At 44.0% G+C, this 23,936-nt stretch overlaps 1 protein-coding gene across 8 annotated transcripts in view; it reads right to left on the reverse strand.

Moving 5' to 3' along the window:
* The window catches only part of SPSB4 (splA/ryanodine receptor domain and SOCS box containing 4), a 209,914-nt gene that overhangs the window by 117,248 nt on the left and 68,730 nt on the right, over positions 1-23,936 (reverse strand). For all 8 annotated transcript variants that reach the window (XM_045031484.1, XM_045031482.1, XM_045031485.1 and 5 more), the window contains one exon: positions 6,048-6,903. In XM_045031484.1, coding sequence (XP_044887419.1) covers positions 6,048-6,741 — 694 coding nt within the window. In that variant the 5' untranslated portion in view covers positions 6,742-6,903. The remainder of the gene's footprint in view (positions 1-6,047; positions 6,904-23,936) is intronic.

Here is a 23,936-nt window from a genome sequence, read left to right on the forward strand (position 1 = left end):
CAACTGTCCTCCAGGTAAAGATGGCCAAAGAGTAGCATGCTCTGGACCAGGGGTAGGCAACCTATGGCACGTGTGCCGAAGGCAGCACGCGAGCTGATTTTCAGTGGCACTCACACTGCCTGGGTCCTGGCCACCGGTCTGGGGGGCTCTGCATTTTAATTTAATTTTAAATGAAGCTTCTTAAACATTTTAAAAACCTTATTTACTTTAAATACAACAATAGTTTAGTTATATATTATAGACTTATAGAAAGAGACCTTCTAAAAATGTTAAAATGTATTACTGGCATGCAAAACCTTAAATTAGAGTGAATAAATGAAGACTCGGCACACCACTTCTGAAAGGTTGCCGATCCCTGCCCTGGACACTCTCCTCTCACCCTCTCCACATGGTTCCCATGCATAGATCATGGGGCAGGGAGGCATAGGCATTCAAGCCTTGCTGGTGCTCCCTAGCAGAGAAAACAAGGCCAGATTTCATTCCCTTTGTGCTGCCAGCAGGGTTCAGAAGCAGAGAATTTTTGTCCTTTATTTTTAGCAATGAAATACTATCAGATGGAGACTGGAGAACAAGAACAATGCTTTAGACCTACAGTACTATGTTCCATATCCAAAGATGACAGAAAGATAAACACTACAATCAGAGAGAGCATTGTTATATTCAGGTCACAAAGATTCACAAAGCAGAGTTGTCTTCTCTCTGTATGACACATCACTAGCAGAATGATTTATAAAGCCCAAGGCCCATATCAAATTTGTGCCACTGTGACAAGAACAGAAGTTTATCAAATATGTAAATCCATCACTTAATCTGTTATCTTTATTCCTTTTCCTTTTTTCACTCTTTGCTAAGCAACTATGCTATATGGGCGTGGAGGATTCTAAAACCCTCATCTGAACCGCAAATATTCAGAGCACTTTTGTGAACAGGACACTTCAGAAGATAAAACAAATAAAAATGTAAGAATGGGCTTTATCGTAAAGCCATTTGATTTCTGTATCTAGCGGGTGCATGTCACCATACCAAGGAAATCAACCAGTTCGAATCTTGAGAATATGAAAAGTTGTATATTTTAATAACATGATCTACCTCTACAAAAGGGATGGAACTATGAACCTGTGATCAGAAACATCCTGAGTTAGTCAATGCCTAGCCAGCAGGGAGAGTGACTCTAAACTTCATCACACCAATCAGCCAAATTGTTGGGCCTAGATAAATATACTCCTAATCCAGTCTATTTTAAAAATTAGCTTTAACTGTGCTGACCCACATTAAAGGTCTGAAAATCCACCCACTGACTTCCATGAGTGCAGGATCAAAATCTAAAAGAGCTCTCCCATGCCAAAATCTAAAAGATCAAAGCTTTTCTCTAAGTGAACAGAAGTCAAGAAGATTATCCTTCAAGAAACAGGATGGAAGATTATTTTTTCTCTTCTCATCTATCATTTTATAGACCACAATTATCATCTAGCTTGGTGTAACTATTACCTCTTTCCTGCTGTGACACTGCACCCCATATTCTTCATAGTGATATTATGATATGATTATGGCATAATTATGCTGCATTTTGTACAAAATGAGCATAGAAGGGGTCACAGGAAAAGTTATGATTTGTTGAATATGATTATGTTATTTGTATGGGTGTATCATTTTTGTATTTGAAGTTATGAATATAGTAACTCCTCATTTAACATTGTCCCGCTTAATGATGTTTCAATGTTACATCCCTGCTCAATTAGGGAACATGCTTGTTTAAAGTTGTGCAATGCTCCCTTATAATGTAATTTGGCTGCCTGCTTGTAAGATTCTGTAGAAGAGCAGCGACTTTACATGGGAGCATTGCACAAGTTCTGCTTCTCCGCCTCCTCCCCACTCCCTCCCAGTGCTTCCCCCACCGGTGCTTAGGACTTTCTGGGAGGGAAGGGCAGGAGCAGGGAAGCACTACATCTCTGCTCCTCCCCCTCCCTCCTCAAAAGTCCTAAGCGCTGCCAAACAGCTGTTTGGTGGTGCTTAGGGCTTGGGTGGGGGGAGGAGGGATGTGGCGTGCTCCAGAGAGAAGGTGGAGTGGGGGTGGGAAGAGGTGGGCCTGGAGTGGAGCAGGGACAGGAAGAGGCGGGCCTGGAGCATTCCCGGCGAAGTCCGAGCCTGTTCTTCTCCGAGGAAGCTGCCGGTGCTGCTGCAAAGGTGCTTCCTAGCATCCTTGCCTGCAGAGGGCTGTGCCTGTGTGGGGTAAGCCAGGGGCACTTCCCAACCACAGTACAGTACAGTATATAATGCCTTTTGTCTGCACCCCCCCTCCCCCAAAATTTCCTTGGAACCTAACCCTCCGCATTTACATTAAATCTTATGGGAAAATTGGATTAGTTTAACATTGTTTCACTTAAATAGCATTTTTCAGGAACATAACTACAACCTTAAGTGAGGAATTACTGTATTGACAATGTATCTGTATTTCAAAAGTAGTTACATCTGGGCAACATCCACTAGGCAAGATGCTTCTGCTCTAGATAGCTGGCTGTGAAGGGCCTGTTCAAGGAAGTGGGCCATTAGGGAAAACAATAGGTCTTAAAGAAGCTTATTCCCCATCTGGTGAACCTTCCTGAGAATGCTCCAGACCAGGGCCGCCCAGAGGAGGGGGCAAAGGGGGCAATTTGCCCCGGGCTCCACAGGGGCCCCCAAGAGAACAGCTGAGGCTCCCGCCTCCGCCCCTCTCCTGGAGCCCTAGCGCATCAAGCGGCGTCCTCACACAGCGCCGCAGCGTGTCTCCACTGGGGCCCCTGAGCTCCGTCCCGCTCAGAGCCGCGTGGTCAGGGGGTGGGGATGGGAGCTCCGGGCTGAGTTCAGCTCCCTCCGCTCGGCGTGGAGCTCGCAGCCCCGCCCCCTCACCACGCGGCTTTGAGCGGGACGGAGCTCAGGCCCCGCTGGAGACACGCTGCGGCTGTTCAGCAAGGTGCTGAGACTCCGGGTGAGGAGGGAGCCGGGGGTAAGAGGCTGGGGCCGGGGGGGGGGGGGTTGGCTAAGGGGCAGGGAGTCCTGGGGACAGTCATGGCACAGGGAGGGGGCAGAGGTTGGAGGAGCGGTCAGGGGGCAGGGAATGGGGGGGGGTTTGGATTGTGGGTGTTCTGGGGGGGGTGGATAGGGTCAGGGCCGCCCAGAGGGGGCGGGGCAAGAGGGCGCAGGAGCTTCTTCGCTCCCGGTCTTCGCCAGCGGGGGGTCCTTCTGCTCCAGGGTGGAAGGACCCCCCACTGGCGAATTACCGCCGAAGCGGGACCCGCCGCCGACGTACAGCCCGGTCTTCGGCGGTAATTCGGCGGCGGGGGGGCCCTTCCGTTCCGGGACCTGCCGCCGAAGTGCCCCGAAGACCCGCGGCGGGGGGGGTCCCGCCGCGGGTCTTCAGGGCACTTCGGTGGCGGGTCCCAGAACGCAAGGGCCCCCCGCCGCCGAAGACCCCGGGCCCCTGGAATCCTCTGGGCGGCCCTGCTCCAGACAGCCTGTAATGACTGACATGACTCAGCAAGATATGCAAGCGCATGTGACCAGGCCACTCCATTTTGGGATGTCTGTATTTTTCTACAAACTGGTCTGGGAATCAAGTTTGGGGAGGGGGGTGGGAAGGCTCCCACCATATGCTAAAGCTATGTAAGGCAGGGAGTGACATCATCTGTTGTTCTTCTCTCCCTGCACAAGAAAATTTCTTGAAACACCTAAGTAACAAAGACTAAACTGGGGGAAGTGTTGGACTCAGACTAAAGGGATTTTTAGCCTATGTATGAAAACCTGGGAATCCCAAGCTGCAAAGCAAGTGCAGCTTGTACCTTGAGAATCTGCAAGCCTGCTTGTATCAGTCAGGGTGAGAGATTGTCAGTTCAAATCCTATCTTTCTAGTATGTTAAGCTTAGTTTGTATTTTTGTTTATTTACTAGGTAATCTGCTTTGATCTGTTTGCTATCACTTATCACTTAAATTCTATCTATGTATAGTTAATGAACTTATTTTATGTTTTAATCTAAACTAGTAAGTTTGGAGTGAAGTGCTTGGAAATCTTAGTTCAAGGGGCAGGAGTTGTTGCATTTCCTCTCCACATTAAGGGGAGGTGAACTGCATAATAAATTCATACTGGTCGGGGTTTTGACCAGAGCTAGCATGTAACTGCAGCTGGGTGTGTCCCTACCTGTGTGAATGCTGGTGGAAGCATAGGACCGGGAGCGGGTCTGTAGCTTGTCACAGCAGCACACAGAGAGGGAGCCCAGGCTGGTGAGTCAGAGGGCTCAGTGGTACCCCAGTTCCAGGTGGCACCCCAGGGGGAACCCATCACACCTGCTACTTATCCATTTTGTACCTCCTCTTTCCTTCGGCCTCCTCCTTTCTTCCTACTTGTGGACATCCTCCCCGTCCTTTCTATCTTCTGATACTCAGTTGAGTAACCCACAAAACAGCTAAAATGCACACAATGGAACATAACTGACTTAACTAACATAACTAACGCAACAGACACTGAGCTTTTGCTTATCTACATGACATCCCCAACATGTGAAACAAGTTGTATGTTTGCACTGAATTCGTATTTATTCAGTTTCCAAAAATAAGAAAGCCAAGTTGCTATAGCACACTGTCAAGAAGAACTCTTTCCAGGTTTCAAATTAATGGCTACAAAACTTTTGATCCTTTAATCTTCCTCCTTTTAAGGCACTAGAAAGTCTCATTTGATTTTTAGCTGCAATATGCTTGTAAGGATTCTACTGATAAGTTTTTCTCCCCAATGAAAGTGCTATGTATATGTGTTAAAAGGTAATCTTAAAGAGGGTCAAGTTCTTTAATTATGATTTTACAGCAGTTCACATATCAAATATAATAAAGGCTAATGAGCAGAGAATTACTTTTGGTGGAGAGAATTTAGACTATCCCATAAGAAGCTAAAAGGAGAAACACAAATCTAAAGGGATATGTCCCTCTCAGAACTATTGAGAGAGAGAGACAGAGAGATTGTTCTTTACAAGAAATAGCCAATACTCTAATTCATAACGTAAAATTCCAGGACCAACAAACTTTTATCCAGCTAGCTATTTCAGTCACACACACTATGAATTTACATTTATGGTTCAGGGCCAGATTGCAGCCCAGATTGCATAGCCATGTGAACTAGTAAGAAGAAAGTGCCCCTTACCACCTTGAGTGGCCTGTCTGTTCCAACCCTCACAGTACAGGAGCGAAGCAGGCTCCAAAGAGCAGCTGCATCTACTCTCTAAACCCCCACGCATGCTTGTCCCCCACAGTGCCCAAGCAGCAGAGCTATGCCAGCATGTCAGTAGATGTTTGCTAAACTGGGTATAGGGCTTATTCTGCTCCTGGAGCGGCAAGGAAACCTGGAAGTAGGCTGTGATTCGCAAGCCAATCTCTCTTGCACTGCCATCAGAGGAGCCTACTTCATCGTACTGCCATTTGTTCTGGATAGTTTGTTAATTAATGATCAAGCCTCAAAATCAGAGCTAAAGAAGAAGATTAAACTTCATTTTCAGAAAGGGTAACATCTTCTGCCGTAATCTGTCAAGAATTTAAGAAAAGGGGCTCACTTTCAAAATAATTTAAATTTCAATATCTTAAATATATTAAATTCACATAAACCAGAACTTTACAATGAAAATGCATTAAAAGTTTTCTGGATATTTTCCCAGCCTGCCCATTTTACTGAAATAAAATGACTTTTGCAAGTCTGAGATTTCCAAACATTCTCTATGCCAGAAGACCAAGAATAAATTAGAGAGAGACAGTAATTTGTACGACAGGATTCAAAAACGGTTTTAGGACCTGGGTTGATATTTTGACACAACGCACAGCCACATGCTGCCATCTGTGGAACAGAAGTTAATGGGAAGGAGTTTTATCAGGTTGGATAGTTTTACAGAGGGCATTTTTTAACAGCAACCAGGGGTCCTCTGTTCAGCCTTCTCCTTTTACAATATGAGAAGGGGTTAAGAAGAAAGTTAAATAAAAAGAAATAGTTTGGAAAAAGTTGAGATATTATAAAGCATACGTTTGATAACACTTACGATCAAGTCCATTGATGTATCTCATTGTAATTTCACAGTGCCCCCAAACTGCACTGACTACAGGGTAAAGTTTTTTCCCTTTCAGTCCTCGGAAGGCCACTCCAAGATACTGTCCATCTACAATGAAACTAAGCGTTCCTTCATCCATATCCAAAACTACCAATAAGGAGTCTGGGAGTACAAAAGACTCATCTGGTTCCAAAAAAACAGGATACGTCACCCCAGGTTGGTTTTTACAATTGTGATAAAGTTTGTTACGTCCCAGATCCCAGCCCCATGATTCACTATTGCTACCAACCAATGATGTATATCCTACAGAATGTAATGGAGCTTCTGCTGTTGATACACCCACCACAGCATGTGTTCCTCGTTGCCTGGTGGGCCAATGAATTTGCCAGACATGTAGGCCTCTTGTGTAGCCAACTTTGCCCCGAATGCAATCTGTGCTTTGGGCAACTGGGTGCCTATGAAAAGTTAGTTTGTCATCTTCCTTTACAAATATATTTAAAGATCGATCTTCATTGTTCCAAGCATGTTTATACTGGACCTCCAGTTGGGAAGGGGGCATATCCAGCAGCATGTCCAGTCGAGCAGGCTTGCAAAAATCTGGTCCCCTCAGCTCTCGTTTAACAGGACTATAAGGGGGCTCCCTCACATCCACAGACTTTATGCTCCCTGAGATTTTCTGGCCCATTTCTTGGTTGCAGATTCAGAAAGCAGAAAGAAAGGTTGACTTTGGCCCAATGTTACCTCATGAAAGCACTTGCACGCTGAGCCAGGGACTCGATAAGCAGACTGGATTTATTTCTCCCGTTTGGAGCCCTTTAGCAGCAATGATTTCAGAGAAAACACACTCCTGAAAGAAAACCGAGAATTTTCAGTTAATTAAAGAAAGCCAGTTTATCCTCTCAAACATTTTTGAAAACTTCTTCTGATCCCAGCTAGGTTATTTTAAACAACAAGAACTAACATTTCTCTGCTTTTTGTTCTCTGTCCTGCAGTACTAACCAGACTGCCAGCAGGATATTCTGAGCCCACCAGCATACAGAATACAGACAGTAATTTCCTCCAATTCATAATAGGATACAGACATTCTCCACCTTCTGCCCTTCCACCCATTTAGTCTAGCCAGGTCCATAGTGTCTTGTACAAGGCATATATTATTCCCCAGCAATAGGCATTAACATTATATTCAGCTGTATAATGATTTTTATTTACTCTTTTTGTTTCATTTTCTCACAACTAGGTCCTATGTCAGAGCCCCTTTTTCTTTCTAACTGTTCCTGTCTTTATATGCCCTTACAATCCAAGGCTTTATCTTGTAACAGCAACAAACAGTGCTAATAACAAACAGCTGTGAAACTTGACTGCTTACCTTTAACATACCCTGCTCCTTAAATAAAAAGAGCATGAAACTGTCAAGCTTTATTTTCACTGAGTTTGGCAGAAGACGAAAGAGTGAAGGAGAATAGGAGGATATAAATGCAGTAATGGAGTTTTCCAAGCTATTGAAACTACAGCATTGCAATTTCAGCTCTTTGCCAGCCACCCCAGATGGGGATATCTGGCTCAGAATGCAAGCTCTTGTGCTATGTGTGTGGTAGTGTGTGTAACCCACATGTTGCACACTGCAGCATTGCATTATTTTTAGCACAAATAAAGGATGAGAAGCACTGGGAAGTACACGTGGATTTTAGTATTCTATGCACAGGGCAGGGCAACTGAGCTGGAAGAGCCCAAATATATTTAAAAGAGGCTGTTGAGGTTAATGGACATGCTCAGTAGCTGTTTCTGAAGCTGTATAGGAATGTTTTATTGTAGGCAAAAAGACTGCCAGGTCACACCACTCTGGAGACATGAGCCAATAAGAGCACAAAGATGAGAAGGTTTATAAATATAGTGGAAGGCAGCCAATTAAGTGGCTAATTGATGCAGTGCCAAGAGATGCAGTGCCAAGAGATGTGTCTACTGTGAGTCCCAAAGAGCTGTACCATTTTGTATACAGACTTGAGATTTCTGTTTTACCAACAGCTGTGGACCAGTCAACCAAAAATCCAAGGACTGGAATGCTGGAATACTGTGGAGATCCTGAGAGTTGGTGTTTGTTGACAGAAGGAGGGAAGGAGACTGATTTTCTCCCTTTTCTAGCAGATGAACATGGAACCAGTGTAATTTCTGTTGCTGCTGGTTCTGAACAGGGGGCAAAAGAAGTTTGTGGGGTTTTTAAAAAAAATCCAGTTAATTTCCGTCACTTATTGGAGCAGCCAATCTGTAACATTCCCGATAGCAGAAATATTTCACTTACAAGTGTATTTTCAAAGATACACCAAACCACTTCCTACAGCACCTAAGCGCTCATTGCTGTGCTGCCACTCACCTGTAAACTTTCCGTAATTAGTGAATAAAATAAAGAGAACTCTCATGGCTAATGAAAATATGCTGGGAAAAGCTTCCTTTCTTTTTTCTTGTATGGAGCTCTCTATTTTTCAGTGAATGCAATAAAGACTGACACCATACCCAAAATGTCAACTCCATTGCTAGAAAGCTTACTCGCGGACCCAAAGGAAACCAAAAAATGACCACAAAGATTTGTGGAATCTGCAAATACTGCAGTGGAAGACCATAAAGTGGAGTTGGGAAAATTAAAAACTACCTTTCCAGACAGCAGGCCAAATTCAGATACACGCACACTTCAACTTTTATGTGAATTGAGCATGCTTGAGAGAGGGTAGAAGTTGGGTCAGTGAGAACATTTTATACTTCAATCTGTACTAATGGACTCAAGGGAGATAAAATATTGACAGTAAAAATATGGAATATTAATTTAGTGTGATGCAATCTCACATCCTCTCTCAGAGACAATCCGCACTGTATTTTTTCTATTACACAGGACTTGTTCTGCAAATGAATAGTGAAAGAGGCTGTTGTCTGTAGGACCCCTGCCTCATTTATTGCAGAATCTGGAAGTAGGGTTGCCAACTTTCTAATCTCACAAAACCAAACACCCTTGCCCTGCCCCTTCTCTTGCCTCTTCTCTGAGGCCCCGCCTCCCCACTCACTCCAACCCTGCTTCGTCTGTCACTTGGTCTTCCCCACCCTCACTCACTTTCACTGGGCTGCGGCAGGGGTACGGGAGGTGGTGAGGGCTCTGAGGTGGGGCCAGGGTGTGGGAGTGAGCTCCAGACTGGGGTGGGGTTAGGGCTCCGGCTGGGGGTGCAGGCTCTGGGGTGGGTCCAGGGATGAGGGATTTGGGGTGCAGGAGGGTGCTCCGGGATGGGGCAGGGTAAAGGAGGGAGTTAGGGTATGGGAGGGGGTTCCGACCTGGGGCAGGGTGTTGGGGTGCAGGAGAGGATTCAGGGTGCAGGCTCCAGCCGGGCAGTGCTTACCTCAGGTAGCTCCTGGTCAGTGATGCAATGGGACTAAGGCAGGCCACCTGCTTGCCCAGGCTCCACACAGCTCCCGGAAGTAGCCGCCACATCCAGCTCCTATGCACAGGGGTGGCCAGGTGGTTCTATGTTGTGCGCGCTGCCCACGCCTACAGGGACCGCCCCAGCAGCTCCCACTGGCCACAGTTTCTCCCTCCCTGAAAGCTTTAACCCTTCTGCCTAGTCCTCTCCAACCTGTCCCTGATTCAACCCTGGGTCTGCATCCTGTACTCTTCCTCTAGACAGTCCCAATTTCCATTTATGATGTTTCTCACCCCAGTCCCAGTCTCCTTGCCTAGCAAGCAGTAGTCTCAATTCTCTGGACTCACTGTCTGTCTCCTTGCTAATCATTCCCAGTAGCCCTCAGTTCCTTGTCTCAGTCTCTTCTACCAGCCAGTCTTAGTTCTCCGCACCACCACCACCCAGCACTCCTAGGCACTAGATCAGATCTGTCTTACTACCACCACCACCACCTTCCTCCCACCCCCCAACTCACTGTTTCCTAGTTTCCTTGCCTAGGCAGTCCCAGTCTCCAACCCACTCCAATTACTAGTTCTAGCTTCCCCCTCACCATTGCTAGCCTCTTGCCCCAGTTTCCTCCAACCCCACATCTAATTCTTTCCTCCTCTGCATTCAAAACAAGCAGCTTCCTTCTCCATGATCCCAGGGCCCAACTGGCAGGGCATTGATCACACAATTCTCCTTGCTCTCAATGTCAGTGATCAGCCCCAGTCTTCAAAAGCCTAGAGCAACAATTGCAAGGAAAGTCTTGGAAGGACAGACCAATGCAGCTGGAATTTAGCTGCTAAAAACCTTGAAAGAGTCTCTAACGATCATGTACAACCTGTGGTTTTTGAAAGGCTTATACATTGACCACATTCAGATGGATTTTCACAAATATAGCAGAAGTCACATCCCTAATGTACAGATCACCTCCTGCTAAGTGTTGAGTCCCTGCTCCAAAGCACGGGGGGTGCTAGCGCTTCTCAAATAAAAGGTCACCAGACCTTGTAACATCTCTAGCCTTGCTCTTAAAAATGGCTGAAGCATTTTGGCTTAAATTTTCCAGAAAAATATATGCTGAGGCAGTCACTCTGAATGGAATCTTTCATCCCAAATGGTTCAAGTTTGGCAAAATTATAAGCAAGGTCTTATAATGGGAGATAGCAGGCAAGCTTAGTAATAGAAGATGCTAGCAGACCTATTTAATGTATAGCTAGACTGCAATTACATACCACCTGAGATTGTTCAAATTCACTTCAGCAATGGCTCCTGCATAAAATTACCCTTTGGTCTGCCCCATAGTTTGATAACTCCGTAGCAGTTGCTGGGGAAACATGCCAGTAGAGACTCTTGTTCTCCCTGCTCTAACTTACAGAATGAGAGAAGTGCTATTTATGGGAGTGCTCCTGAATTGGATCAAGTGGAAAATACAGAGCAAAAGAGGACCCAACAATATAGTATTCCCTGATTCCTCCTCTGTCCTCTCCATGTTCAAACTCAGCATCCGCAAACAGAGAATGGAGAAGTGATTCTCCTTTTGTTTGTTATATTAATACCAAAAACATATCTACCTATCTATATATATCTCAGACCTTAGCTTTTATTAATGTTTTTCTCTAGGGATTTTGTTCTGGATTACAGGAATTAAACAGTAGTAGAAACCCTTCAGCATTTTTCAGATATCTTAAATATTATGGCCATCTCCACAGTTAAGGTTGAGTGTAGCTTCCACTCTACAACCATAGCTTTTGATAGCAGTAACTGATTTATAGGAAGCTTGGGGGGCTGCTTTAAAAAAAATAGGACACATGAAGAATTTTGGAGTGTAGAATTAGAGTGGCTTTTATGATGCTTAAATCAAAAATAACTGTTTTTTGCCCACACTCCAGCATCTCCCTGATTTTTCATCTCACATGTTCTGAGCTCCTAATATCTTACAGACTGAGTGCAAGGAATCTCTCTTACAAAGGGCATTGTCCAGGGCAAAATTATATAGGCATTTTGTCCCTATGGATGGAGTTATAGGGAGGAAGAAGGGATCAAGCTGGACAATTTGGTTTTGTTACTTATTTCATTGTCCCCAATTCTCTCTGTATAAAACTTGTACATCAGCTACTGTACTTGTACCAGACTGTACTTACCTTCGTATGGCACCACTACACCTAGTCCTTATCTGTACCTAACAACATTCCTTATCTGTACCTAACCACTAAAACAGTTTTTATATGTAAACTTGCATATTTACTGATCTATGCATCCTTAAATATTAAAAAAAAAAACCTATCCATTTCTAAGTTTTAGTTTTTATTTTGAATGCTTTTTCTGTTCATATTATGCTACTGCAGAAACCTCAGCATATCAGAGAATTAGGGAATCTTTTCAAGGTATTGAGGTCTGACAGCACAATATAAAGAAGACCCTGATTATATCCATCTAAAGCCATGATCTCTTCCATTTGCTATACTTTAACCATAACATTAAACTTCATCAACAGTTACTTTGCTGAGAACTTTTCTAAGTGCCAGTATCTGAAAAAATATTCTTTTCATGAAAATCTAAGTACAAGGGGGTGAGGGAGAGAAGGAACATGTTAAGAATTCATTTTCAGTGGAACTATTGAGAAATTGGAGATATTGTGTTGAGAAATATAGCCTAAAATATTTGTTTAATAATTTCACATTCATGCCACACTTTATCAGGAAATGCTGCACACAGCTGAGAACAAGCCAAGTCCAAGCAAGGAAAGTGTCAATTTCACTTTCCAGTGCCCTCATGGAGTCTGCCAAGATATTTAGGGATATTAGTCATATCAACAGTGAAATTACAGTTTAAAAGAGGCTTGAGGAATGCTACTTAACTGTTAAAAATGCCAACTGATTTATACAGTGAAATATTTCAGTGAAATATTTCAGTATCAGTACAATGTGCAAATGCTACTAAAATAAAGGGATTTTCTTTTTGACATTTTAGTTTCAGCACTTACAATTGCACTTCCTCATCCTTCCAGACTATGAGGAATTCTAGCTAAACATACAGCAAACTTGAACACACATATTGTTGTGACACCACAGTTGAAAATGAAAGTAGCGTAAGCAGGACCGCCCAGAGGATTCAGGGGGCCTGGGGCAAAGCAGGGGAGCTGCGGCGCTTGTACTCACCCAGCAGTGGTCCGGGTCTTTGGCGGCATTTCAGCGGCGGGGGGCCCTCCAGTCGCTCCGCGTCTTCGGCAGCACTGAAGGGCCCCCTGACGCTGAAATGCCGCCGAAGACCCGGACCTCCACCAGGCCAGGGCTCGTGGGCCCCTGTAGGGCCCAGGGCAAATTGCCCCACTTGCCCCGCCCCGGGCAGCCCTGACTGCAAGAACATGCTGTAACTTAGGTTAATGCCACTATACTGTCACTTGCTTAGGAAAAAAGGAAGCCATGTGAGGTCAGAAAACTGATAAATAAAGTCACACATCAGTGTGAATAATTGGAGTGCAAACTTCCCACAATGCCCTACCAGTGTTCTTTAGGAAGACCCCTCTAGGCCGGAGAGGATATTTCACTGTGTGTGCAGTCAGTGCTTGATCTCCAGGGAGGTGATCAACAAAAGTCACAAGCAGTTGCCAAGACCATTAAATCATTAAAAAGGCATGCAAATGGCAATTGTTTTCAATGACTAATGACACATGCCAAGCTGCTGTATCCCATTACTCGTTTCCTGAACCTTTCCCCAAAAGCCTCCAATTACTGTGTCTAACTTGCATCACCACCAGATCACTCACTCCTACTATCTAGTCACTTATCAATAATATTGATATTGGTCTAGGCTGTCTTAGACCATTACCCCATACAGTTCTGAGTTTTACTTCAGGGAAATAAAATTAAATTATCTTGAGTTTAAAAATGTATATATTAATGTCTCCACAGATACCTTTATAACCCCTGCCACACATGAGAGAGACAAGCACATTAGCAGTATTGAGCAGACACCCAAGATCAATATCTTTTTTTTTTTTTGTTATTCTTTAGGGGTATGGGCTTGGAGAGCTGCACCCCATTCAATAAGTTAGAAAATGCATCGGTATTTACTAAGAACAGCTGCCATTCCTCTGACTGATTAAGAAATAACATTAGTGGGCTCCCAAAGGAGCCTCATTAAGTCCTTTTTAGTTGAAATAGCAAGTAGAGGTGAAGACAAGGGTGAGAGAAATTTAACAGGCGTGGAGGAGTCTGCAAGTGTTCTCTTTGTAGCTGTGATGTAATTAACGATTAAGGCGAGTCCCACTGTAATTTTGCTACCTGGTCAGATATTTTTCAGCAGCTTCTCTCAACTACCTCTCCCATTCCACACAAACAAACAAAACACCTACTGTTTTGTTTTGTAGAAATAAGTGTTACTGACTTTTAGATAGACATTATGGTTATATTCTACACTGAAAAAAACCCCCTCCAACAGCAGCAAGTCTCAGGGTATGGCTACACTTGCGAGTTGCAGCGCTGGTGGAGGCTTTCCAGCGCTGCAATTAGTAAGTGTCCACACCTGCAGGGCACATCCAGTGCTGCAACTCCCTGGCTGCAGCGCTGGCCGTACACCTGGCTCAGCATGGAGAATAAAGATTGCAGCGCTGGTGCTGCAGCGCTGCTCATCAAGTGTGGCCACACACCAGCGCTGTTATTGGCCTCCAGGGTATTAGCAGATATCCCAGAATGCTTTTATAAATTACTCTCTTTGTTTTGTTATGCAGCCTCTCTTTGTTTTGTTGTGAACTCGGAGCTCCGTAGCTCCGTTGATTCGTTGATCCCGGAGCTGCTTATCTACAAACACAGCTCCTGTTTGCTGTGATCAATCTGTGAACAATCAAATGAGATAATGAGGCAGGCAGGGAGTGAGTGTTTGCTTGACAGAAACGGGGCAGAGGGGAGAGAGGGAGTCCGTTGGCTGCAGGCTGTTTGCAGTTAAGGGTAAGGGATCGGGAACATGTTCTGATTTTTCAAGGCAGGAAGGTAACACACAGTATTGGCTCCAAAAATCCACACTCTCTCTCTCGCCCGCTCCCTGTCACACTACGCCCCACCCCACCCACCTCTTTTGAAAAGCACGTTGCTGCCACTTGAACGCTGGGATAGCTGCCCATAATGCATCACTGCCAACAGCGCTGCAAATGCAGCCACACACCAGCGCTGGTAGCTGTGAGTGTGGCCACACACCAGCGCTGGCCCTGCACAGCTGGACGACCAGTGCTGTAACTACCAGCGCTGCAGATTTGTAAGTGTAGCCATACCCTCAGAGCCCAAGTCTACGGACTCATGCTTGTGCTGCAAAGCTAAATGTAGCCATGTAGATGTTCCGGTTCAGGCGCTGAAGCCCAGGGAAGGTGGTGGGCTCGATCTACAGCCTGAGCCAGAACGTCTACATGGCTATTATTAGCACCATAGCATGAGCCCCACAAGTCGCAGTCTGTAGACCCAGCCTCGGAGACTTACTGCCACAGATTACATTTTGCAGCGTAGACATTCCCAACATGGTCAAAGATTTAGATAAAACCCATCAATTTTCATGATTCTCCCCTCTCCTCACCCACAGAAAAGTTTCTTCCAGCAATTTCTTCCAGCCTATTGCAATAAGTATGACAGACGTTATTTGGTACTATTTTTTAGCTCAGTATCAAACATACAGAGAAATGCACAGTAGGAAAGTACAATTAGTATTTAGATGTGTTTTGCAACCCTTTTCTTTAGTATTCCTTAAATATAGAACCATCTAGTTCTAGTATGGAGAAAAACACTCCACCTCACTAGGAAACACTTGCAACACAAGCACCGCGGTGTTCTCAAGAGCAGAGTTGCAGTCCCCAGAAGAGGAGCATGCTGAAAAGCACAAGTTTATTATAATTAATGCTTGACTTCTATCCCAGCTGCTCTGAATTCTTTGGATTTGAAGAAGATCCAGAATAAGGATGTAAGAGTTTAACCCATTAACCGATAATCTTGATGCTTATCGGTTTCTGTTAACAGCTGAACTCTGCCCAGCACCCCAGCTGCCAGCCCCACGTGCCCAGGGTCTCTCTGGGGTAAACATTTAACCCTGTAACTGATAGAATTGTAATCATGTAATCAGTTACATGGTTACTATTTTTACATGTTATTTACATCCCAAATCCAGAACTTGAAATTACTGCATAAAAGTAGGTGGATGTCAAGAAAATTTGGATCCACACGCTGCACACCAAGGCTAGGGGAATAATGGTGCTCAGTAAATACAACAGACTAATAGACTTCCAGACTTACGAGCCCATTGTGGCAGCAAAAGCCATGATAAAGCTGGCCTTGCCAACCTCTTGAGAATTCCTCCCACTACAAAGGAATCCTAGAATGGTTGACCAATGCCACAGCAGCTGCTGCATTGCCCCTTCATGGGCGCTGGTGCAGGGGACATGCCATGGGGCATCCCCATTCCACAGTGATCCCCATTCCGCAGCTGTCTGAAACTCTCTGCCCACTGCTCTCCAAAAGTCAATGCCGAATCAATGCTGCTCTAACTTAAGCTGAGGGTCCAGGCTAGAGTAGACAATGCCCAGGATCTGGGGGCTGTAAAGGTACCTTATTATAGCAAAGCACAGGCTGACCACATGGAAATATTAATCATTGAAGGCCAGTTCCTCCAAGAGGTTTTAAGGTTTCTCTCCCCTGCTCCAAGATTAAAAGCCAGGTTAGATTTTCATTTATTCGCATTTGATTAAAATTTACACTTCCCATTGGATAGTATATTTTTTTCAATTTCTATTTATAATAAAAAAAACATACAAAAGCTCAGAATCCAGCCAGAGTCAGACTACAAAGCAACTTTCAACTCCATCAGCTAGTAACACAAACAAAAACACATCTTCTCCTCTACCTCACCTCAAAGTCTTGGAAAAAAGTTTGGACCACAAGCTTCATAGTCTAAGGGTTAGTCTACGCTACCGTGTGACATCGGTGCAGCTGCGCCACCATAGTGCGTCTGGTGAAGACATGCCATGCTGATGAGAGAGCACTCTCCAGTCGGCATTACTCCACCTCAATGAGAGGCTGAAGCTATGGAAGGAGAGGGTCTCCCTCCAACTTAGAGCTGATGTGGACAACGCTTATGTCGATGTAATTTGTGTTGCTCAGGGGGTGGTTTTTCATACCAAGTGACATAAGTTACATCAACTTCAGCTGTAGTGTAGACAAGCCCTTATACAGGAGTAGCAATGTGATGAGGATTCTTTATATAACATAATGCAGGGAAAAACCTTCAAAAGGGAAATGAGCTATGTAAAAACAGACCCAAAGCAGGGCCATAAGTGCTGATGGCTGTCTTTCATACTAATTTTGAATGGAGATTAAAACGTCAGTAGGGGGAAGGATAGGCAGGTCCCAGCACATGAGTTGAAAGAAAAAGACTTTGGCTGGATTTAAAAACTTGGCTCTGTCCCTTGAGGACAGAGGAAAGAAACTATTATGGAACAGACGGACACTCGGACCCACAGAATATAGGGGTCTGAGGTAAGACAGAGTCCTAGGTCTGAGACTTGAGGGAAACCTTTTCTTGTATTTAAAATCCTTCTTTCTTGTTATGTTTTGTTCCTACCATTCAGAATAACAATGCTTTGTTTTAAGGAGGCTGTTTTGGGTCATTGTATTCACCGCTGGTTGCAAGGTCCCAAAATGGGAGGGCGGGAAACCCACAGATACCACATTCAGTGAGACTTGCTGGGAAAGCAGAGTTGATGCTCAGGGGTGCCATAGCCTGGAACTTGGTTTAAGAACAGGAGAATTGTGGGATTCCACCCCAGAAAAGTTAAAGGCTTGAGACCTAACATCTACAGCATTCACTCAAAAGCCACGGCAGCTAGCATAGTAATGATGATAGCACTGTTTGAGGTGTACAGTGAACTGAGCATGTTCTTAGAGCACTAGAGAAGCTGACCAGCTTAATTTTGACCACAGACACTGTTTTTAAATTATACTGATTTACTGCATATTTTGAACAATGTTTGGTCCATTTGCCAAACTGGGAGTAAATGGTAATAGTAGTACTGTAATCCTTGGGACATTTTAAATTTCATTGTGCTGTAAATAAAATTTTGTGCTGTTTACACACTCAGGGAAATGACCTTTAACAAGAGGGATGAATACTGTGGGAAAGATACTAACAGTCATATCTTGCTCAATTCCTAAAGGAATGCAAGTCACAAAAACCCTAAGGATGTTCTTCCATAAAGGCTACATTCTTGTAGCATTACACAACAAGCTAACTCCTCAGAATTCAAGATAAACATGCTAACTTAAACTTGCCATTAAAATAGACTGTATATTTAGCTGCTCTATATTAGGATAATATGAAATACAGTATGTGACATCAAATGTAGATTGTAGTTAAGTCATATGAAGAATTCAAAAGAGAATGTGAGTAAGCTTTGAATACAGTGTTGTGTATATTTTTAAATACTTCCATCTACTGTATCTGGGAACTGTAGACATTAGTCTATTTATGTTTTTAAATCTTGTTTCTCTCTTCTGCTGACCTCTCAGGAAATTTCACATTTAGAACTCGAAACTGGTTTTTGATGCAAATAATGGGGGGTAGAGGGTGACAATTCTGCAATAAAAGGAACATTTCCTAAATGGTGTGTTGCAAGTCATTTGGATTAGAATCATAGAATCATAGACTTTAAGGTCAGAAGGGACCATTATGATAATCTAGTTTGACCTCCTCCACAACGCAGGCCACAGAATCTCACCTATCACAGAATCTCTCCTGTAACAAACCCCTAACCTATGTCTGAGTTATTGAAGTCCTCAAATCGTGGTTTAAAGACCTCAAGGTGCAGAGAATCGTCCAGCAAGTGACCCGTGTCCCATGCTGCAGAGGAAGGTGAAAAATCTCCAGGGCCTCTGCCAATCTGCCCTGGAGGAAAATTCCTTCTCGACCCCAAATATGGCAATCAGCTAAACTGTGAGCAAGACTCACCAGCCAGCACCCAGGAAAGAATTGTCTGTAGTATTGAAGCCAGATATGTCTTTTGCCCCAACTACTCCCCTTGGAAGGCTGTTCCAGAACTTCATTCCTCTGATGGTTAGAAACCTTCATCTAATTTCAAGACTAAACTTCCTGATAGACAGTTTATATCCATTTGTTCTTGTGCTCACATTGATACTGATCTTAAATAATTCCTCTCCCTCCCTGATATTTATCCCTCTGATATATTTATAAAGAGCAATCATATCTCCCCTCAGCCTTCTTTTGGTTAGGCTAAACAAGCTGAGCTCTTTGAGTCTCCTTTCATAAGACAGGTTTTCCATTCCTCGGATCATCCTAGTAGCCCTTCTCTGAACCTGTTCCAGTTTGAATTAATCCTTCTTAAACATGGGAGACCAGAACTGCACACAGTATTCCAGATGAGGTCTCACCAGTGCCTTGTATAATGGTACTAACACCACCTTATCTCTACTGAAAATACCTCGCCTGATGCATCCCAAGACCGCATTAGCTTTTTTAAATGGCCATATCACATTGGCAGCTCATAGTCATCCTGTGATCAACCAATACTCTGAGGTCTTTCTCCTCCTCTGTTACTTCCAACTGACGCCTCTCCAATTTATAACCAAAATTCTTGTTATTAATCCCTAAATGCATGACCTTGCACTTTTCACTATTAAATTTCATCCTATTACTATTACTCCAGTTTACAAGGTCATCCAGATCTTCCTGTATGATATCCTGGTCCTTCTCTGTATTAGCAATACCTCCCCAGCTTTGTGTCATCTGCAAACTTTATTAGCACATTCTCACTTTTTGTGCCAAGGTCAGTAAAAAGATTAAACAAGATTGGTCCCAAAACCAGTCCCAGAGGAACTCCACTAGTAACCTCCCTCCAGCCTGACAGTTCACCTTTCAGTATGACCCATTGTAGTCTGCCCTTTAACCAGTTCCTTATCCACCTTTCAATTTTCATATTGAGCCCCATCTTTTCCAATTTAGCTAATAATTCCTCATGTGGAACCGTATCAAATGCCTTACTGAAATCGAGGTAAGTTAGATCCACTGTGTTTCCTTTGTCTAAAAAAAATCTGTTACCTTCTCAAAGAAAACAGGAGTACTTGTGGCACCTTAAAGACTAACAAATTTATTTTAGCATGAGCTTTCGTGAGCTAAAGCTCACTTCTTCGGATGCATAGAATGGAACACACAGACAGGAGATATTTATACTCTGCCTGTTGGTATGCATACTTCCACCTTTTCATGTTCTCTGTATGTATAAATATCTCCTGTCTGTGTGTTCCATTCTATGCATCCGAAGAAGTGAGCTTTAGCTCACGAAAGCTCATGCTAAAATAAATTTGTTAGTCTTTAAGGTGCCACAAGTACTCCTGTTTTTTTTGCGGATACAGACCAACACGGCTGCTACTCTGAAACTTCTCAAAGAAGGAGATCAGGCTGGTTTGGCATGATCTACCTTTTGTAAAACCATGTTGTATTTTGTCCCAATTACCATTGACCTCGATGTCCTTAACTACTTTCTCCTTCAAAAATTTTTTCCAAGACCTTGCATACTACAGATGTCAAACTAACAGGCCTGTAGTTACCTGGATACATTTTTCCCCCCTTTCTTAAAAATAGGAACGCTGTTAGCAATTCTCCAGTCATACGGTACAACCCCTGAGTTTACAGATTCATTAAAAATTCTTGCTAATGGGCTTGCAATTTCATGTGCCAGTTCCTTTAATATTTTTGGATGAAGATTATCTGCCTCCCTCCACCCCCACCCCCCGATTTAGTCTATTTAAGCTGTTTGAGTACAGTAATTTGAATCAGAAGGAAAAATCAAGTCTAGTATTAGGATGATACACAAGATCAGTCATATTTTGACCACATGAGTACTAGTTCTATAACAGGGGTCTCAAACACCCCCCCCGCAGATAGCTCCCCTCACCCTCCGCCCCCTGCCTCTGCCCCCTGAGCGCACCACATCCCCACTCCTCCACCTACCTCCCAGTGCTTCCCTCTGCCAAACAGCTGTTTGGCGCCGCTTACGACTTTCCAGGAGGGAGGGGGGAGGAGCGGGGATGTGGCACGCTCAGGGGAGGAGGGAGAAAAGAGGCGGGGCCAGGGATTTGGGGGGAAGGGGTTGAAATGCGGCAGGGAAAGGGTGGGAAGAGGTGGGGCAGGGGCGGGGCCTTGTGGAAGGGGTGGGGAGGGCTTTTGTATCTTTGTATGAAAAGGTGTCAGTGATGCGGCCCAATGTACTAGCCCTCATGTGACCCTTGTGGTGATTTGAGTTTGAGATCCCTGTTCTAAAATGTGCAGCTCTTTTTAAATGAAGCTATCTAGAAGTTGCAGTGTCTGCTTCCTTTTAGGGTAATTAATCAGTTTAAGTTCCCCAAAGGAAATGTGAATTTTCACCATACCTGAAATGTAAGTATTCCAATTCCTATACTTTACACATATGCATTACTTTATTATTTTTAGTTCCAACTCTAGACTTCTAAGAGCTTAAGAATTCCATCTATAAATCAGAATTAGATAAACCTAATTGTCATATTTTTTGTGGAAGACTGAAGTTGAAATTCATTTATACTTTTTTCCCCTACGCTATTCTCAAAACCATGTCCTGAAAAGAAAAGAAAAAAGTCTCTTTTGCTGCTATAGCATGGGAAACATTAATTCTTACTTGCAATTTAACATTTTTTAACCAACACCAATTCAAAGTCCAGAATCTGTTTTTTCACTTTGTAGTTTCAGAAAGGCAGCAAAGAAGAATGTTGGCTTTTTCTGAAGTCCCCAATTACATTTTCCATACCCTTGGGCAACAAATAGTTTATTTCTCATCCTCCAAGCATCTCTCTAGTAAGTACTTTCCTTTCCTCTCTCTCTCTCTCCAAAGTAACCACCTGAATTTTAAAATGTCAGGTTTACATTGAAATGAGGCTACAGAAAGCAAATTAATACATGAAAGGTTTAATACTAAACTTAAAATGATGTTTCCATCCCATACTAGTAACTTTTGCAGAGTATTTCCATTTTGGATTTCAATTGGAACTACTGATTTTTAGTGAAGATGGGTATCAAAAAAACACAAGATATTCTCATCTCTATAATTCAATGAGATTTTAAAGCTTCTCAATTTCTCTCTGGATATAGATACGCTTCAGTAGACTAACACTTAAGACTTCAGTTTTACTTTTCATGCTGTCGTATTTTCTTGTCAATAGACTTTTTCCCATTATGATTTAAAAAGAAAAAGAATGTTTAAAACTTTAAACATTTAGACTGATTTTCACATAGAAAGGTCTCCATTTTGGGGGTGGGGGGTGTTTTTAATTCTTTTCCCAAGCCATTCATTCTGAGCACAAAATTGTGAGTTTTGTTTTTTACATGCACAAATGGACGACCAGTCTGAAAAATCAGGGTCACATTTGACTTGCTAAATATTCTTAAAGCAATTTGCATGCAGGTGCACAAGACTGCAGCATACATATTTCTAATATTATCATTTAGAAGCTGGTTAGCTGACAATGGTAAGAGCAAATGAGATCTGACTGCATTCTAGGAAGAGGACTGGAAACAAAGGCCAGGAGACACCAGGCAGCCTGGTTAAGAGACGTGCCTAGACTCCCTTCCGTAGTTTGAGCACTTACCAGATAAAAGTGTACAGAGGGTTTGGCTTAAGGGAGAGTGAGCATTCAACTCTCAATCATCCTGGCAATAGTGTAGGCACTACTGCTGCAAAATCAGTCACCTAAGCTCCTTCCCACCCATCCTATGGCATCTCAAGACCTTGGGAAGAGGAATGCAAGAAATGAATGGCCAAGTAACTTCTCCTTTTTCCTCTCTTGAAGTATAGTGACTGGTCTTCTAAGCCCCACGTGAACACTGAATGACCACCACAGATGATCAGGTTGAAGGAGAATAGTCCAGTATTTGGGTTTCCTCTAGTGCAAAGGGAGCCAATTCACTTTAAAATTGTAGGATGGGCTGTAAAGTAATTCAGAAGAGAAAGGCAGCTATGTGGTAGCATCATTCCTCAGTGTAGGTACCTGCAAACTTTCAGAGGGAATGTGGGAGATGACCGCCATTAAGAGAAAGAAGGGCAGCATGACAGCTGCAGCGGCATAGGAGCCAGCAAACAGACCTGTAAACAGGGGAGTTTGACTAAGAAAGGCAGGCAGAAGAACACACAGGCTACTGAAGGGAGTGTGCAGTGTTCTAGCAGTGTCTTGGTGCTTGTTGGGGGTTTGTTTTGCTGTGGGTGGTGGTGTTTTGGGTTGGTTTGTGTTTCCCAGATTTATAGGATTTAGGTGGGAAGCCTATGACGGACACAGGCAGCAGTTGTAATGACCCAAGCAGTGGAAGACACAATGAAGATGACTGGATGTGGAAGCTGCGGCATGTACCTGATCCTGGAGGGGGTACCTGAAAAAGTTTCATCTGCATGAAGTGCCGCCTGATAGAGCTGATGGAAGAAAAAATCCGAGGACTGGAGATGCAGATGGAAACTCTGGTTGAGTTTAGAAGGGGGTTCGAGTGGATGATGGAGCAAAGACATGATGAGGCCAAAGCTCAGACTTGCAGACAGAAGCAGGACCAAAGAACTCTGAGGGGAGACTGCTGGGTGAGGAAAGTGGATGGTGGAAGCATGTGACTAAGCAAACCAGGCAGAGGAAAAGACGGGCTAGTGAAGGAGCAATAGAGCTCAGGAACAGGTTTGCGTAGTTAGAAAATGAAGAAGGGACACAGAGGTGGTCACTGAAGGTGAGAGGGCAAGGAAGAAGAGAAGAGGAGCTAGCCCTATAAAGAGAGGGAAAGAGTCAATGGAGAAGACACCAAACATGAGCCCCAGGAGGATACGGGATGGGTTGCAGAGGACTGCAAGGGTGAATAGGAATCAAGAGGACTTGCAGCCAGAGGGACCAGAGAATCACACCCTCACCAGGAAAAGGCAGGTCTACATGATTAGGACTCCTTACTGACAAGAAGAGACAGGACTGTAACCAGAACTGATCCAAGGAACAGAAGGGTGTGCTGTCTGCCGAGTGCTAAGATACGGGATGTGGACCTGAGGCTGAAGAGGATCCTAATGGGAGCAGGAAAGAATCCGCTGATTGTCCTTCATGTGGGAATGAATGATACAGCTAGATTCTCGCTGGAACAAATCAGGAGAGGCTGGGGAAGACGCTTAAGAAAACCGAGGCTCAGGTGATCTTCAGTGGGATTCTGCCTGTTCCTAGAGAAGGGCAACAAACGTGTGACAACATTATGGCGATCAACAGATGGCTCAGGCAGTGGTGCTATAAGGAGGGCATTGGGATGTATGGCCACTGGGAGGCATTCATGGACAGAGGACTGTTCTCTCAGGATGGACTTCACCTGAGTAGGGAGGGAAACAGATTTCTAGGATGGAGGCTGGCACAACCGATTAAGAGAGCTTTAAACTAGGAACTGGGGGGGAGAT

This window comes from Mauremys mutica, chromosome 9 (assembly GCF_020497125.1).
Source record: "Mauremys mutica isolate MM-2020 ecotype Southern chromosome 9, ASM2049712v1, whole genome shotgun sequence".
NCBI classification, from domain to species: Eukaryota; Metazoa; Chordata; order Testudines; family Geoemydidae; genus Mauremys; species Mauremys mutica.